This window comes from Astyanax mexicanus, chromosome 4, assembly GCF_023375975.1.
Source record: "Astyanax mexicanus isolate ESR-SI-001 chromosome 4, AstMex3_surface, whole genome shotgun sequence".
Classification (NCBI taxonomy): domain Eukaryota; kingdom Metazoa; phylum Chordata; class Actinopteri; order Characiformes; family Acestrorhamphidae; genus Astyanax; species Astyanax mexicanus.
In genome coordinates, this window is record NC_064411.1 from 5,281,167 (window position 1) to 5,297,011 (window position 15,845).

The following is a 15,845-nucleotide window of genomic DNA, read 5'->3' on the forward strand; positions in this document are numbered from 1 at the left end:
ATTTAGTTGTTCGCTGGACAAATAAGCTTAAGTCCGAGGCTTTTTTCCTCCTTTTTAATTTTAACTCTGAACAGCTGGGATGTACAGACCGTCCGACTGGAGTTACTATAAAAGCAGCAGCTGTGAGCTGCACGGAATGAGGAAAGCTGACAGTTAACAGATATCAAAGCTAGCATTAGCTACTTAGCCTGCTAAGTTAGTGAGCTAAATAGCTAATGCTAGCCTTTTTAAGATAGCTAGCCAATGCTAGCTTACACTAGCTAAATAAAGCTAGCTACCCAGCAAGCCTTTTAACTTACAAACTGAACGGTTTATCAACAATCAGTCTTAATGAATTTTGAACTTTACATGCTAAATATTTAAATGTATATAAACAGGCTAGTTAATGGGATGGCAATACCTGCTGTTGACGGGCTGCAGGGTTTCGGCATGGACCTCATATAGAGAGAGAATAGACACCTCCAAAAATTCTGGCTCTCAGACAAGCATCTGAAAAGTTCTGCTCAGGGTTCTGCAGGGAAGATCTCTGAGCAAATGGTCCACGTTAGCCTCCTGACAGCATATACACTCGGTTGCAGTCGGCACGGCAGTGCAGTGACCGCATCTGCACTTGGTAAAGTTAGTGTTATGAACACGAAATGATGACCAATGAGTCAGAGCTTAGAATTTAAAATGTATGAAAGTTTACTGGAAAAATAGTTTCAGCATTACATATACATATATATATATATATATATATATTAGAAAAGAGTAAAAGTACATCAACGAGTGAATGTCCTGGAATATCAAACGTACGAGAAAACATAACATTAATTTCAATAAACATCATCTGGATCAGATTCTTTTTGCTGAACCTGTAAAATCCATTGTTAAATTCAGTTCATGTTTATTTCTGGTGGAACGTGTCCCAAGTGACAGAGTGAAACATTTGTGTAGGATAAGGTGTTCTGTCTGAAAGATTTACGATTTGCGCTTTTTATTGCCGTGGAACAAATTTGGGACAGTTTTCTCTCCTGTGTGAATGCGCTGGTGATTTTTAAGTTGACTCTGTGTACCAAAACTCTTCTCATAATCTGAACAGTGATACGGTTTCTCTTCTGTGTGAATGCGCTGGTGATTTTTGAGATTACTCTGTGTAGTAAAACTCTTCCCACAGTCTGAACACTCATACGGTTTCTCTCCTGTGTGAATGCGCTGGTGTATTTTGAGATTACTCTGTTGATTAAAACTCTTCCCACAGTCTGAGCAGTAATACGGTTTCTCTCCTGTGTGAATGCGCTGGTGCAGTTTGAGAGTACTCTGTTGATTATAACTCTTCCCACAGTCTGAGCAGTAATATGGTTTCTCTCCTGTGTGAATGCGCTGATGTGTTTTGAGAGTACTCTGTTGATTAAAACTCTTCCCACAGTCTGAGCAGTGGTACGGTTTCTCTCCTGTGTGAATGCGCTGGTGTTGTTGGAGATGACTCTGTCGATTAAAACTCCCCCCACAGTCTGAGCAGTAATACGGTTTCTCTCCTGTGTGAATGCGCTGATGTTTTTTGAGAGTACTCTGTTTAGTAAAACTCTTGACAGAGTGCTGATGTTTCTCCATGTCGGGACTTGGCTTTATTTGTCTGTTAAATGTAGCAAACTATTTTTGTGTGTTCTCCAGATTCTTCAGGATTGCTTGTGCTTCCCCTCTTTCAGCAGTTTAACTTTGATCTTTTGATAAATATCCTGGTTGTTGGTGGTGAATTTCAGGAGAATATTTTCATTTCTGGAAAAGACAAAAATGCCAGTGAATATTAAAATAAAAGCAAGTCATTTAACGGAACAGAACTGCCTAAATCAGTTAAACCATAGACTGTATATAGCTGGACAGAGCATCATCTCTCAAAAGTGAAGCCACCACAGGTCGGGCGCCCCTGCTGTTCGGCTGCAGAAAGTTGTGTAACTCCACCCATCCCCATGGGTTTCAATGGCAAAACAGACAACTCTCAATCACGTTTTTTTTCTAATATACTGTAATAGGCTCTATGCACGTAAGACTTCCGCCTTGTTCACTCACGTGTTGATCAAGTGTTGAACATATGTAAATACATATTTGGAGGAATTACGATGTGTTGACGTATCTGGTTGATACGTCAAAAGGGAGAATTGAAGAGTAACTGTTTATTTTACCTTGGGTGTATTGACAAATATCTTTCAATTATGATTACTTATCTTAGTATCTATATTTACATAATCATTGTGTGAAACTTTGTATTCTATATGCATAACCAATACTCACATTGTATTTGATCATTTGTATTACTCACAGTGTATTTTACACGCATTTATATAGAAGATTAACCAATACTCACAATATATATTATTTACACATATAGATAAACATTGTTTGATCAGGCATGTGACTAACACATCTATTATGACAAATTAACCCACATGATACATAAGGCATTTACTAACACATAGGATTTAGTATATGGCGGACTAACCACGCGTTATTAACACATTAACATATAACATATGAAATCTATTCTTGAAGCATTCGTTCACTGCATGACCCTAATTAATGGCCATCAATCATTGACTGGTACACTCTGTATGAACTCGACTGATACACTGTATGAACTAAATTGATACAGAGGAGGCTCTTAGACAAAGCGACCTTCTCTGTGTGTGGGTGCCTCCCTGAAACCTGCAGCTGCCTCAAAGCGGGGGGTGATGCACACTCACACAGATAGTGCCACGATGTTTCATTCTGGAAGAACACAGTCAAGGCCAAACACTGATGGTCCGGTCAGACACGTGAAACGGATTACTAACACGTGAAATTATGCATACTAACATGAGATGATTTCAGCAACGCCTCATCAGCAGGTTTCACGTCATTTGGGGTATAAAACATGGAGTCAGATCAGAGGGGGGTCAGAACTTATGCTGGGACGGCTGTTAGACGGTCTTTCATGTGTGGGTTCTCCTGAATATTCAGAGCTTTGTAATAAATACTTGGTTTGCTTTCAACTTCACTCCACTGTCTGACTCTCTATCAAACGAACACGCAGGGGAGTTGTACCCCGGACGAGAGGTGGGGGTAGCCCACCTTTCATTTTCTTTTCTACAACACTAGCTAGGTTAGCTCATTTTAACTACTCTATTTCAGTGTGGAATGTTTGAGCTAGCTACTTTAGGTAATTTTAACTACTTCATTTTAGTGTGGAATGTTTTAGATAGCTTGGTTAGCTAATGTTTGGTAATGTCAACTATGTTTCAGTGTGGAATGATTTAGCTAGCTAGCTAATGTTAACTACATTATTTCAGTGTGGAATATTTTAGTTATCTACTTTAGCTAACTTTATCTACTTTTTTTCAGTTTGGAATGTCTTAGTTAGCTACATTAGCTAATATTAAAGTGGACATGAAACACTTCAATATTTAATATAATTCGCAAGATGAGTTTTTACTCTAACAAATTTTATAAGTTTAACAGTTGTCAGTGAAACTGAGTTAAAATAATAACTAATCTAAATGTCATTTTTTAAGTAAGTGTAGCGCCATCTTGTTCCAGCGCTGTAAGTGACGTCTCGAGGTTGGTTCTCCAACACCTAACATATAAATAACTATTAGCCTACACTAGTTCCTTAATGGATAATAAAAGCCAAACTAAAAATCGATGCAAAGAGGGCACCTTTGTATTGCCCCTGGGTGTAGCAATACTGGGTGTAGTATAATTTTATAGGGTTAGCCGCAATGCTAGGGTTAGTAGCGAGCATTTTCTACACGAAGACTATGGAGGATAGGGTTTTTGAGTCAAGAGCATTAATTTAGTTGTTCGCTGGACAAATAAGCTTAAGTCCGAGGCTTTTTTCCTCCTTTTTAATTTTAACTCTGAACAGCTGGGATGTACAGACCGTCCGACTGGAGTTACTATAAAAGCAGCAGCTGTGAGCTGCACGGAATGAGGAAAGCTGACAGTTAACAGATATCAAAGCTAGCATTAGCTACTTAGCCTGCTAAGTTAGTGAGCTAAATAGCTAATGCTAGCCTTTTTAAGATAGCTAGCCAATGCTAGCTTACACTAGCTAAATAAAGCTAGCTACCCAGCAAGCCTTTTAACTTACAAACTGAACGGTTTATCAACAATCAGTCTTAATGAATTTTGAACTTTACATGCTAAATATTTAAATGTATATAAACAGGCTAGTTAATGGGATGGCAATACCTGCTGTTGACGGGCTGCAGGGTTTCGGCATGGACCTCATATAGAGAGAGAATAGACACCTCCAAAAATTCTGGCTCTCAGACAAGCATCTGAAAAGTTCTGCTCAGGGTTCTGCAGGGAAGATCGCTGAGCAAATGGTCCACGTTAGCCTCCTGACAGCATATACACTCGGTTGCAGTCGGCACGGCAGTGCAGTGACCGCATCTGCACTTGGTAAAGTTAGTGTTATGAACACGAAATGATGACCAATGAGTCAGAGCTTAGAATTTAAAATGTATGAAAGTTTACTGGAAAAATAGTTTCAGCATTACATATACATATATATATATATATATATATATTAGAAAAGAGTAAAAGTACATCAACGAGTGAATGTCCTGGAATATCAAACGTACGAGAAAACATAACATTAATTTCAATAAACATCATCTGGATCAGATTCTTTTTGCTGAACCTGTAAAATCCATTGTTAAATTCAGTTCATGTTTATTTCTGGTGGAACGTGTCCCAAGTGACAGAGTGAAACATTTGTGTAGGATAAGGTGTTCTGTCTGAAAGATTTACGATTTGCGCTTTTTATTGCCGTGGAACAAATTTGGGACAGTTTTCTCTCCTGTGTGAATGCGCTGGTGATTTTTAAGTTGACTCTGTGTACCAAAACTCTTCTCATAATCTGAACAGTGATACGGTTTCTCTTCTGTGTGAATGCGCTGGTGATTTTTGAGATTACTCTGTGTAGTAAAACTCTTCCCACAGTCTGAACACTCATACGGTTTCTCTCCTGTGTGAATGCGCTGGTGTATTTTGAGATTACTCTGTTGATTAAAACTCTTCCCACAGTCTGAGCAGTGATACGGTTTCTCTCCTGTGTGAATGCGCTGGTGCAGTTTGAGAGTACTCTGTTGATTATAACTCTTCCCACAGTCTGAGCAGTAATATGGTTTCTCTCCTGTGTGAATGCGCTGATGTGTTTTGAGAGTACTCTGTTGATTAAAACTCTTCCCACAGTCTGAGCAGTGGTACGGTTTCTCTCCTGTGTGAATGCGCTGGTGTTGTTGGAGATGACTCTGTCGATTAAAACTCCCCCCACAGTCTGAGCAGTAATACGGTTTCTCTCCTGTGTGAATGCGCTGATGTTTTTTGAGAGTACTCTGTTTAGTAAAACTCTTGACAGAGTGCTGATGTTTCTCCATGTCGGGACTTGGCTTTATTTGTCTGTTAAATGTAGCAAACTATTTTTGTGTGTTCTCCAGATTCTTCAGGATGGCTTGTGCTTCCCCTCTTTCAGCAGTTTAACTTTGATCTTTTGATAAATATCCTGGTTGTTGGTGGTGAATTTCAGGAGAATATTTTCATTTCTGGAAAAGACAAAAATGCCAGTGAATATTAAAATAAAAGCAAGTCATTTAACGGAACAGAACTGCCTAAATCAGTTAAACCATAGACTGTATATAGCTGGACAGAGCATCATCTCTCAAAAGTGAAGCCACCACAGGTCGGGCGCCCCTGCTGTTCGGCTGCAGAAAGTTGTGTAACTCCACCCATCCCCATGGGTTTCAATGGCAAAACAGACAACTCTCAATCACGTTTTTTTTCTAATATACTGTAATAGGCTCTATGCACGTAAGACTTCCGCCTTCATCTATACCGGCATTCTCATTTCCGGTTAGCTATAAGTGCATTGTAAACAATGGCATTTTACATACAGTGTTTGCATTATTGCATTTTGTTAAGATATAAGATGCGGTCCAATCCGAAGACAGCTGCCTAGGTAGTCATTGCCTTCAAAGGCAATGACTCCCTTGTTCGGCAGCATTTTCACCCATGAAGGATATTATGAGGCAGCGCGTTCGGGACACGCTCTGGAGTCAGCATACCGCATCACGTCTAGCGCGCTGTGCTCGTGAGTTCTGTTTACTAATAACTAAAGTTATTAACCACTTACCTCAGGATAAATCTTAAAGCAACGGCAGATATTTCTTTTTACTCACCCAAATATTACAGATTAACTTTAATATTCCTGATTTACTTTAATTATACACTTTCCCTCACTTCATACTCCGAGTATGGTCAGTTTTATTTATATATTTAATTTATTTTTGATTACCTGCTTTACAGAAATGCATGAGTAATGAAACCATAATATAACAAATATTTTATGTAAGCCATCAAAACTAAATTAACAAACTAAGCTACGTGTCACACAGTTTTACCTTTTAGTTGCATAAATAAGAAACATAACATGTTTCATAAACTTCTTTATTTGCAAATAATTGTGACATTTACCCATACCCACTAGTTGAGATGTGATACTAAAATAAGCATAATGACACTAAAAACACAACAAGCAAAAAAACTTTATTAAATTCACAGAAAAAAACTCTACATAAAAGGAGCTAACGCTGCCTCCAGCCGGTCTGACCGGAGTTCATCTTTCCTGGCCCATGCTCATCCCTGTGAACAAAATAATCTGAATTAGAAACAGAGCTAACAGCGCTTAATTCCACTATTTACACATTAAATCACTTAGTTACACATTAATCCACAGTTACTCAATCTAACAGTTAAACTATTTACACATTAAATAACTTATACGTAACAGTGACTTAAAACAGTTAAAGGTTTTGTGATACTGGACGGCCGGGTTATCTTAGTTTCCTAGCGGGGTTTCTTCAGCACTGCAGCCGCGTTTGGTACTCTGTAAGTCGGCTAGATGCGTGTTAGCTTACCCGGTAAATTAGCGCGATAACTAATGGTAGCTTCACCCGGTCAGGTCTTACATTACATAACGTACAGGCAAAAACAACACTGGAAAACAACTTAAAAGAGTCTAAAACATACTAGTCTGATAAACACATGCAGCGGTGAGTGGGAATACAGGAGAAAATTCCTTACATTTGTAGAGACACTCCCTGGCAGTGCCGGCTCCGTCCACCATGTATTTATCTGAGCGCTGGAGCGCTGATCTGGTGAAATTCATCATAAAGCATGCATCTCACGCTGCTTTCAGAATAGGGATAAAATAGGGCAGATCCCCATGTAGGAGCACAGGCTACCTTCCGATATAATATTGCATTTGCGTTCGCTATAAACTCCACATATCCTGTAGTACTCGCTGCTAAAAATGCAAACAGGAAGTAAGAGTGCCGGTATAAACCAAAGCGGAAATATGTCACTGCTGCTGATGCTTAGAGCCTATTCTACCTCCATTATTTAAATGCAACAGTAACCTCTGCTTATATTGTCAAAATTTTATATCCCCACAGAACTCGTTTTTAAAACGTTATTCAGTTCTATTCAAAAAAGGTGTGGTTATTGTAAAAGGGCTGCTTATGGGTGGGACCAATAACAGACCGTCAGCTCCGCTCCGCTCCGCTCTGCAGTCTGTGACCGCGAGGCAGCCCTCAGGGGCGGGGTTATTCAAATGAGTAGGTTGCTATTCACAGTCTTTCTCCCTCCTCTGGTCACTATTGCGCAGAATCGGGTGTCAGGATCGCCAACATGGTGGAAGATTTTGGCTTCATTTCATTGAATGAATGGGAACGGAGACACGGCTTCCATCTTTTTTTACAGTCTCTGAGTTAAACTATACAGATAAAACTACTGGGACATCTTCATATTTCCATAAAAAGGGGGGCGCTGGTGGTCTTCCAGCCACCTGTTTAGTGCCTTTATAAGGACTTCCCACTGTTCAGACACTCTTAATTCTGTTCTGGTCTCACTAGAAACTGAGAACTTAAAGAAAGAAAGAAATAAAGAAACGTGTGCCGAAAAAACAACATGCAGTGGTTTAAATCACGGTGCCGAAGCTTGATTCGTTCTACATTGATCATGTGACCAATGATGTCCGAAGCCTTTTCCTTTACACTAAATTATAAAATATTTCATGCATCTTAAACAATGACAGTAATTAGGGTTGGACGATGTCTCCTCAATGGGCAGATGACCGAATACTACATACCGGGCAGTGTGTAGTATGCAGTACATACTAGTGCAGTATGCAGTATAGTTGTATGCCATTCCAAATACAGCCAGTGTTTAAAACTAAAGTTTTTTTTTAAACTTATAAATGCATGAAATAATGTAGATAATAAAATAAGTAATAAATTGTACTATTGTGGAATAGTACAGTATAAAACATGCTGTCAGCAGCTGAAATAAATATTTTTTCTTTATAATGTTACTTCTGTTCAAACTTAAGTCACGTTGTTAGGCATATCTGTATATGTAACAAAATATTTTAAATAAAGGTAACATTAACAATTAGTTTACATCAGTCAACTGTGCTTACAACAGTAAGAAACACTGTAAAATTTTTAATTAATGCTTCAACTAGTTATTACATGAAAAAAGTTAGACATTATTCACCATTAAAATTCCTAAAAACTCATGACTTAGTTAACAGGATCTACTACATTTTTAAACATTGGTAATTTAGTAATATGTGATGTCTTGTTTAGAGTCATTTAACAAATTTATGTCAGATATTGTGGACACATTTTTAGAAATCCACTTATTCTGATGCATTTTACATCATAATGCCAAATATTTCTCAAGCAGCTCGTCTGCTGCTCTAGTATGCTTGTTAAAGAGCAGACGGAGAGGCAGGTCTCATTCTCTCCTCCTGCCTTTATTCTCTCTACACATTTACACCAAAAAATAACCCAGCAGATAATTAAGTGTCTGCAACTGCATATACATCTCCTACATATCACCGACTCAATCCCGCACGTTCTGCCTGACCTGCGCAGCGCATCAATTAATTCATGCGTTGAGCTTTAAACGCGCAGATAAGCTGTAACTGGTGGATCGGCACAAAAATCACAGTGTGATTTATTACATTAAAACACAGAACATTTTCCTCTGCTGAACCTGAGAGAGCCCGAGAACAGCGGGGGGAATTCTCGCCAACCCGAGTTCATGCATCGGGTCAGACAGGCTGGAGTTCAGGCTGGGGTTTAGGCTCATGTTGAGGCAGAAAATCTAAACTATAGTAGTCAGTTCAGCAGAACAAAACGTTGAGAAAGAACCACAACATACCTGCACATACACAACAAAAATAATCCCAGCCGATTATTAAGCATCTGAAACTGCACATATATCTATAAAATATGAAACAGAAGTAAATACAGCACATGAACACACATTTTCAGGCTCAGTCACATGAAGTGTTTTGGTGCTGAAACGGCTGTACCTCAGAGCTGATAACCCGACCGGGACAGAAATAATTAATTATTAGGTAAAATATGCTTCAATACCCGCTAAAAATGCACCGAAGAGTGACTAGAACTGATATAAGAGCTCATTTTTCCAGTAACTTTCTCAAAAATACTTATATTTGCTTAAAACAGCACTTTTCACGGAGCTCCTCAGCTCTGTTTACCTCCTGTGCTGTATTCAAGCTCCTCTGGGGGCCGCGGAGGGATAATTAATAATTAAAAACATTGTAGAATTGTAGTTCAAAATAGAATCACAGCAAAATAATGACCTTTTTACTGTTACAACACATCAAACAACCTCCAGCAAGAGAGAGAGAAACTTCTTCATACCTTCTGTAGTTCAGCTGATTCTGCTCTTCCTCCGGCGCTCCAGCTACAGACCCCGGAAGCTCAGCCTCATCCGGGTTATGTAGAGCCCCGCCCCCTCCCCCGCTACATCACATTATACCCCATCACCGCTAGAGGGAGCCCGCGAGGGAGTCCTCAATGCATGGAGCTGAATGGAGCTAAACAGCTAAAACTCTCATTTAAAACACTGTATAACTACTTCTCTGAGTTTTCCTTTAATTTTACAAAGTAGAACAAAGTATTTCACTAAAATAGGAGAGAAAACATGCCCCTATATTTCTATTTTCTAAAACTAATGTTTTTTATTCAGTAGATTTACTAGCATTACTGCTACTGATGCTGGAGTTACACCCAGAGCTCATTTAAATGATTAAAACTGCAGTTTAAAAGCTTTAATAATTATCTCTGCTGTGAAGAAACAGTTATAGTCGTTCTGTTTTGAGGAAATTAGTAAAAAAAAAATCTATAAAGTATCAAACGTTTATAAATTATTATTTTGCTAAAATAATTTATAAACGTTTGATACTTTTTAGAATAAAAAATGTTTATAGGTTTTTAGACATTTCAGACTCTGTCAAGTGGCCTGAAATTCAGAGCAGATTCTAAAGTGAGTTTTTTCCTCTATAGAGATTCTCTGATTGCTCCTGTACAACTCCAACAAACAGCACTTACTAATTACTATGGAAAGGTCAGTGCCGTTGTGACATTGATTCAGGTAGAATTATTTTTTATCTAAATTTCATTTAAAATATTATGGTTACATTTTCTTTGCATTTACCTTCTTGATGTCCTGCAGATTCTTGAAAAGGAGATCATACTGCAGCAGATCTTGGTTGTTGCTCACCTTGTCTAAAGTCTTTCTATTTATATATTCTGAAAGCTTTCCATAAATTGAGGTCATTCACAGCTCCTCCCTGTAAAATCACTCTCTGACATCACAATGGACCATCCTGATTTCTGTATAGGAGGGTACTTCACACCTGTAAAAGCATTTGAAAATTCATATTTAAATTTCAGTTTAAACTAATTAAATATACAATAAAAATATTTGTTTATGAGTTTATTTGTTTATAGGATGGTGTTTTTTTTTTACTTTTCCTAAATGAGTCCAGTAAGCATTCTCATTCTGCTACAAAATAGTAGCCAATTTAGACAGATTTTTTTTGTACAAGTTAAAGGAAGAAGTTACTGATCTTGAGACTATTTGAGCCAGATTATATCAGGTTCTGTGTAGAAATAAAACAAACACCCCTGGTTGCTTGAGTCAATTAATCCTCCTTTTATGTTTGGGGTCAATTTGACCCCTTTCAATGTTTAACACATTTAAATAAGTTAGTTAATCTCATTTTATTTACTTCATATTTGGTGACTTTTCCTCTTTTAATAGAGACAACTGGGTAAACATAAAATTAATGGGATGTTTTTTGTGTCTTTTACACATTTTGTATACATCAGTGTTGTTTGGGATCTATTTGACCCCAGGCTATTTTAGCTTTATAAAACATAAAAAATATCAGAATTTGACCCACATTTGTGTTGAATGATGTGAAGGTCAATATGACATGCAATTTTATATTCTTCAAAAAAATTAGATCCCTAAAATAACATAATTATAACTGTATTAGTGCAAGAACCACTGACAGTTGATGTGACAGGGGGGCGGGGAAAACATAATTCTCATGAGAACTTGATATTTCTCATTCTGTGGAGGAATATATTGTTCCTACAAACATATATATAGTTCACACAACATAGTGGAAATGCAGAGATATAAAAGGTTTTCTCTCAGTGAGGATTTCTCACATCTCTTTCACCATGACAGAGACATAGAGGAGAATGTGTCTGAGAAAAAGGAGGACTTTAGAGAGGATCCTGATTATAATTTATTCCTCCTCTGATGAGAATGAGCCCTTTACTGTAGTCTCTCAACCAATAGAAAACAGACTACCTTCCTAAAGTAAAATCTTATTATGGTCTGTCTCCCCACTTGGAGAAAATGATAAACTTAGTGCTGCTAATGTAATCAGAATAGTTCCAGGTCTCAGCAGATACGCTGTCAGCCACGTCCAAACATAAAATCAGCATTTGAGTTCTTCAGAACACCATCAATCTAAAAGGATAAACTACCGTAGACGATACGTTTAGAGGGAGGTGTGTGTATAGAGGGGTAGTTGGAAAGACTTGGATTTAATCCCACATGTAAGTCTACATTGTGTTGCTCAGTTTGGAGAGTACAAGTGAAAAGGAGAAGAAAGAACAGGTGTTTGGGCTGCAGACAGATCCAGCACGTCTCTAAACACAGTCCATGTCTCCTCCGTGTCCTACGCTTCAATAGCACAGAAACAAGGCAGGACTGATGAGAGCTTAATAAACTCAGCAATATGGGACGAATGGAACAAGTAGGATCTTCTTCTTTACAATCCAGACTCCCATGTGACTGAGCATGAATTTCTGCTCGTTTGTTTTTTCCTGTGGTCAAATTGGACCGTAACATAATACTTGTTACTATTCAAGAGAACATTAAATCTTTTTCATTACAAATGTTTTTTTTTTTTAATGACTATTTAAGTAGCTAACAAACAAATATAGCATGTGACATAAACTAGGGTAAAAATGTTCTTAACATATAATAATTTTTTGTAGTTTGAAAATGCCTGTTGTGAAATTGACCCCAAACATAAAAGGTGTTAGTAAATTTGAAGATAACAGGAGGATTAAAACTACCCCAACAAACAGCACTTACCAAATTTACTCAAAGGTCAGAACTATTGTTAAAGTAGAAATTGTGACATTTCTTTTCAACACTTTCTTCAATACAGAGATCTATTAGAACTATAAAATCTTTACGATTCTTTCAATATGTAAGAGTGCTTTACACCAAGACCCCATATGTTAACAAATGATTCTTAATGTGCTTGACTTGGTCCTCACTGTTGATGGTTTACAAGTGTGAAGTACCCTTATATACAGAAATAAGGATGGTCCATTGTGATGTCAGAGAGTGATTTTACAGGGAGGAGCTGTGAATAACCTCAATTTAAGGAAAGCTTTCAGAATACATAAATATCATATTAATTGAAAACAATTAAAATTATTGAAATGAATCTGTAATGGTCAAAATATAGTAAAAACAAGAAAAAATAATAGGCGCTTTTCAAAATGATTTTTTTTCTTTTTAAATTTTAGGGCCACAAACTGAAGTTTTAGCAGTTCCACATTTTGCCACAAGGGGTCTACTTTCACCATCTAAAATTTTAAACTGATCACCCTCACTGATTAGAAGTTATTCAATCTGGAGTAGAGCTTAGATTCTCTGCCCGAACCCGACCTGACCGCGTCGGGCTCCAGAAAATAGTCTTAGATGTAGGCATCTGTTTTTTAATTATATTTTTATTTTGAAATAAAATAACGAAAATAACGAAAACTGAAAGTGAAACTAAACAATTTTATTTATAAGCGCTGTTTTCACTCCCGCAGTTGTACAGCGGGGGGTGTTGTGCCGATTCTGTCCGCGAAGCGGGAGTCGGATTCAGCAGCGGATTCGGCACAAGCACGGTGGCACCTCGCGGTTCGCGGTGTTAGTTGTAAGTGCTCGCGCTAGCCGCAAAATACGACAGAAAACACTGAGGGAGCTGCAGAGTTATGTATGGGACTAGAATATGAGCACGATGAGATCAAAGAGAACCTTCACCTGTGAGTAGCTTCTATGTTACAGTGTTATTTAACATAATTCTGATCATATTTCACTCATTCAAACAGCCCGAAAACAGCCGGCTCATAATAACAGTTTAAGGTTCGGGTTGGGTCGGGCTCGGGCAGAACGTGTGCGGCCTCGGGCTGGGTCGGGTCGGATTTTTTGGGCCCGATCTAACCTCTGATCTGGAGTACACAGTGTACAGCAGTTTATCCAAGTGTCCCTTTGGAGTCTCCAAAGGACCCCAACCTCTCCAAAATTAAAATAACTAATTTTACAGCTAATTTTGCAGGAACAAAAGTTTTTTATGCATTACCTACTTTTAATGGCAACATCTTATGTATTTCTTTACATTCTTTGACAAACTCCCATTCAACTACTCTCCAAATAGCTTTTTGACTTCTCCAAGTGGCCTTTTACCTTTACCACAGATGAAATTATATTTGTACTTATTATTTACTAACTTTTTTCCTGTTTTTCTTAATTATAGAGCCAAACCAGAACAATCACCACTAAAGAAGTGAAACGAGGCAGAAGATTGATTTTGTTTTTTTACTCTGCAAGATTTTGTCATAACAATCACAAACTGTATTATAAAGACACAAATAATTATGTATAATAAAACTATTTACATTCCTGCATGCTCTTTTTATATTATAATAATTAAACTATAACATAAATTACAAAAATAACTACGTACAATAACTATTTACATTCAAACTGTATCATAAAAGATAGAAAAATAGCAAATGGTATTACAAAAGATAGACTATGCACAAAAACTATTTACATTTCTGCATGTGTTTTTTTTTTAGCTGTTGTCATGCCACTGCTTGAAACAGTTCCGTGCCGCTACTAGGCACAAAAGCACACCACATTTTGTGCAGAAAATTGGTGTCTTTGTTTGCCGTCCTTCCTTTTTACAGTTCTCGCATTTCTTCCTCCCACCAGTAGCATCAGAAGCAAAAAATGCAGGCATGCACATCTCATCCTGGGCTGGCTTGGATGGGCCTGCAGTGGGAGTGGACTCCTCTTCTTCGGTTGTCTGTCCTGAAGGTCCTGCAACATCTTCAGACGTAGACGTTTTCATGTTTGTTAGTTCAACAACTAAGGCTCCTCTGAAGGCTTTTTGGGTGAGAGCAGATTGTCCATTTATGTCAGCAAGCTGTTGGTGGAGAATGAAACTATTTACAATGGCAATGTCAATGAAGTGGAAAAATAATGTCTTGTACCACTTCCTTGATTTGTGGAGGACATTGTAGTACCCAGTATCAGTGCATCAGAGAGGTCGACACCACCCATGTGTAAGAAAGCGGCATATGCCGCCAACCACCAGCAGAGGGCCTGGACACTGCGGTGGAGGAGCTGGTGGATCTGGGGCAAAAAACTCCAAGTCCCAGAATCCCCAGCGGTAATTAGTTCAAATCAGGCTCAGCTGTGAACACAGCTTAAAAACCCCTGCCAAACCTCAGTTCACCGTCACACCTTTGTAGAGGGGTGACCGGTAACAGTGGGTACAAAAGAAAAAGATTAGAAAGAAAAGAACTCTTAAAAGAAGCCACAAAAAAGGAGAGATCCTAAAAGAAACAAAGGCTCACAAAAAAAGAGATCTTAAAAGAAGCCACAAAAAAAAAAGATCTTAAAAGAAATAAAGGCTCACAAAAAAAAGAAATATTGAAAGAAGCCACAAAAAAAAGATCTCAAAAGAAACAAAGGCTCACAAAAAAAAGACAGATCTTAAAAGAAGCCGGAAAAGAGAAAGAAAATATCTGTTTATTTTTGAAGTTTTTATTTTCAAGAAGTCTTTTCTAAGTTTCTTAAAGTTTGATTTAATTTCCTTAGTTTGAGCCATGCCATGTGGCAGCAGATCGTTTGTTTGATTTTCCCGCCCTTTTTCTTCACTGCCACATTTAAGGCCCTCATCCAAAGCAGTGCAGTGCCGCTTTCTTACACATGGGTGGTGTCGACCTCTCTGATGCACTGATACTGGGTACTACAAAGTAGTGCAGTGGTAGCACACCCGTCTGCAGTTACAAAGGTTGGGAGTTCAAACCCTGGTTCAAGCACACCATCAAACCAACTGCACACACATACAGACACAAATATCAAATATAACATTACCAATAAATAATAAGACTAATAAATAAGCAAATAAAAATAAATAAAATAAGTAAATAAAATAACTCTGCATTTGAGTCCACCTCCCCCACTAAACCGTAACACCATGTGCCTATTGTACTCCTTCACAGGAGCCGGAATGGGTACAGACATGGTGCTCCACACGCCTTGTTTGGCCTTTACCTGTCTCCTCACTGTGTCGCCTTTGTATGCCTTGTGGATTGTGGAACACATTGTGACCTCCCTTGTATCCATCCATC

At 38.1% G+C, this 15,845-nt stretch overlaps 5 protein-coding genes across 8 annotated transcripts in view; 1 reads left to right on the forward strand and 4 right to left on the reverse strand.

Annotated features, from left to right (window-relative positions):
- LOC125801464 (zinc finger protein 239-like) overlaps positions 1 to 9,777 on the reverse strand; it is a 98,411-nt gene extending 88,634 nt beyond the window's left edge. The window contains exon 1 of the mRNA XM_049478232.1: positions 9,756 to 9,777. The gene's annotated coding sequence lies outside the window, so the exon portion shown is untranslated. The remainder of the gene's footprint in view (positions 1 to 9,755) is intronic.
- Positions 1 to 15,845, forward strand: part of LOC125801463 (zinc finger protein 239-like) — a 430,185-nt gene that overhangs the window by 53,529 nt on the left and 360,811 nt on the right. The window lies entirely within an intron of this gene.
- LOC125801314 (zinc finger protein 271-like) overlaps positions 1 to 15,845 on the reverse strand; it is an 85,260-nt gene that overhangs the window by 49,021 nt on the left and 20,394 nt on the right. The window lies entirely within an intron of this gene.
- The window catches only part of LOC125801533 (gastrula zinc finger protein XlCGF49.1-like), a 206,740-nt gene continuing 191,555 nt past the window's right edge, over positions 661 to 15,845 (reverse strand). For 2 of the 4 annotated variants that reach the window (XM_049478343.1, XM_049478342.1), the window contains exon 2: positions 661 to 1,758. In XM_049478343.1, coding sequence (XP_049334300.1) covers positions 961 to 1,593 — 633 coding nt within the window. In that variant the 5' untranslated portion in view covers positions 1,594 to 1,758 and the 3' untranslated portion in view covers positions 661 to 960. The other 2 variants (XM_049478344.1, XM_049478345.1) reach the window with 2 other exon arrangements.
- Positions 4,467 to 15,845, reverse strand: part of LOC125801203 (gastrula zinc finger protein XlCGF49.1-like) — a 254,562-nt gene continuing 243,183 nt past the window's right edge. The window contains exon 2 of the mRNA XM_049477556.1: positions 4,467 to 5,564. Coding sequence (XP_049333513.1) covers positions 4,767 to 5,399 — 633 coding nt within the window. The 5' untranslated portion in view covers positions 5,400 to 5,564 and the 3' untranslated portion in view covers positions 4,467 to 4,766. The remainder of the gene's footprint in view (positions 5,565 to 15,845) is intronic.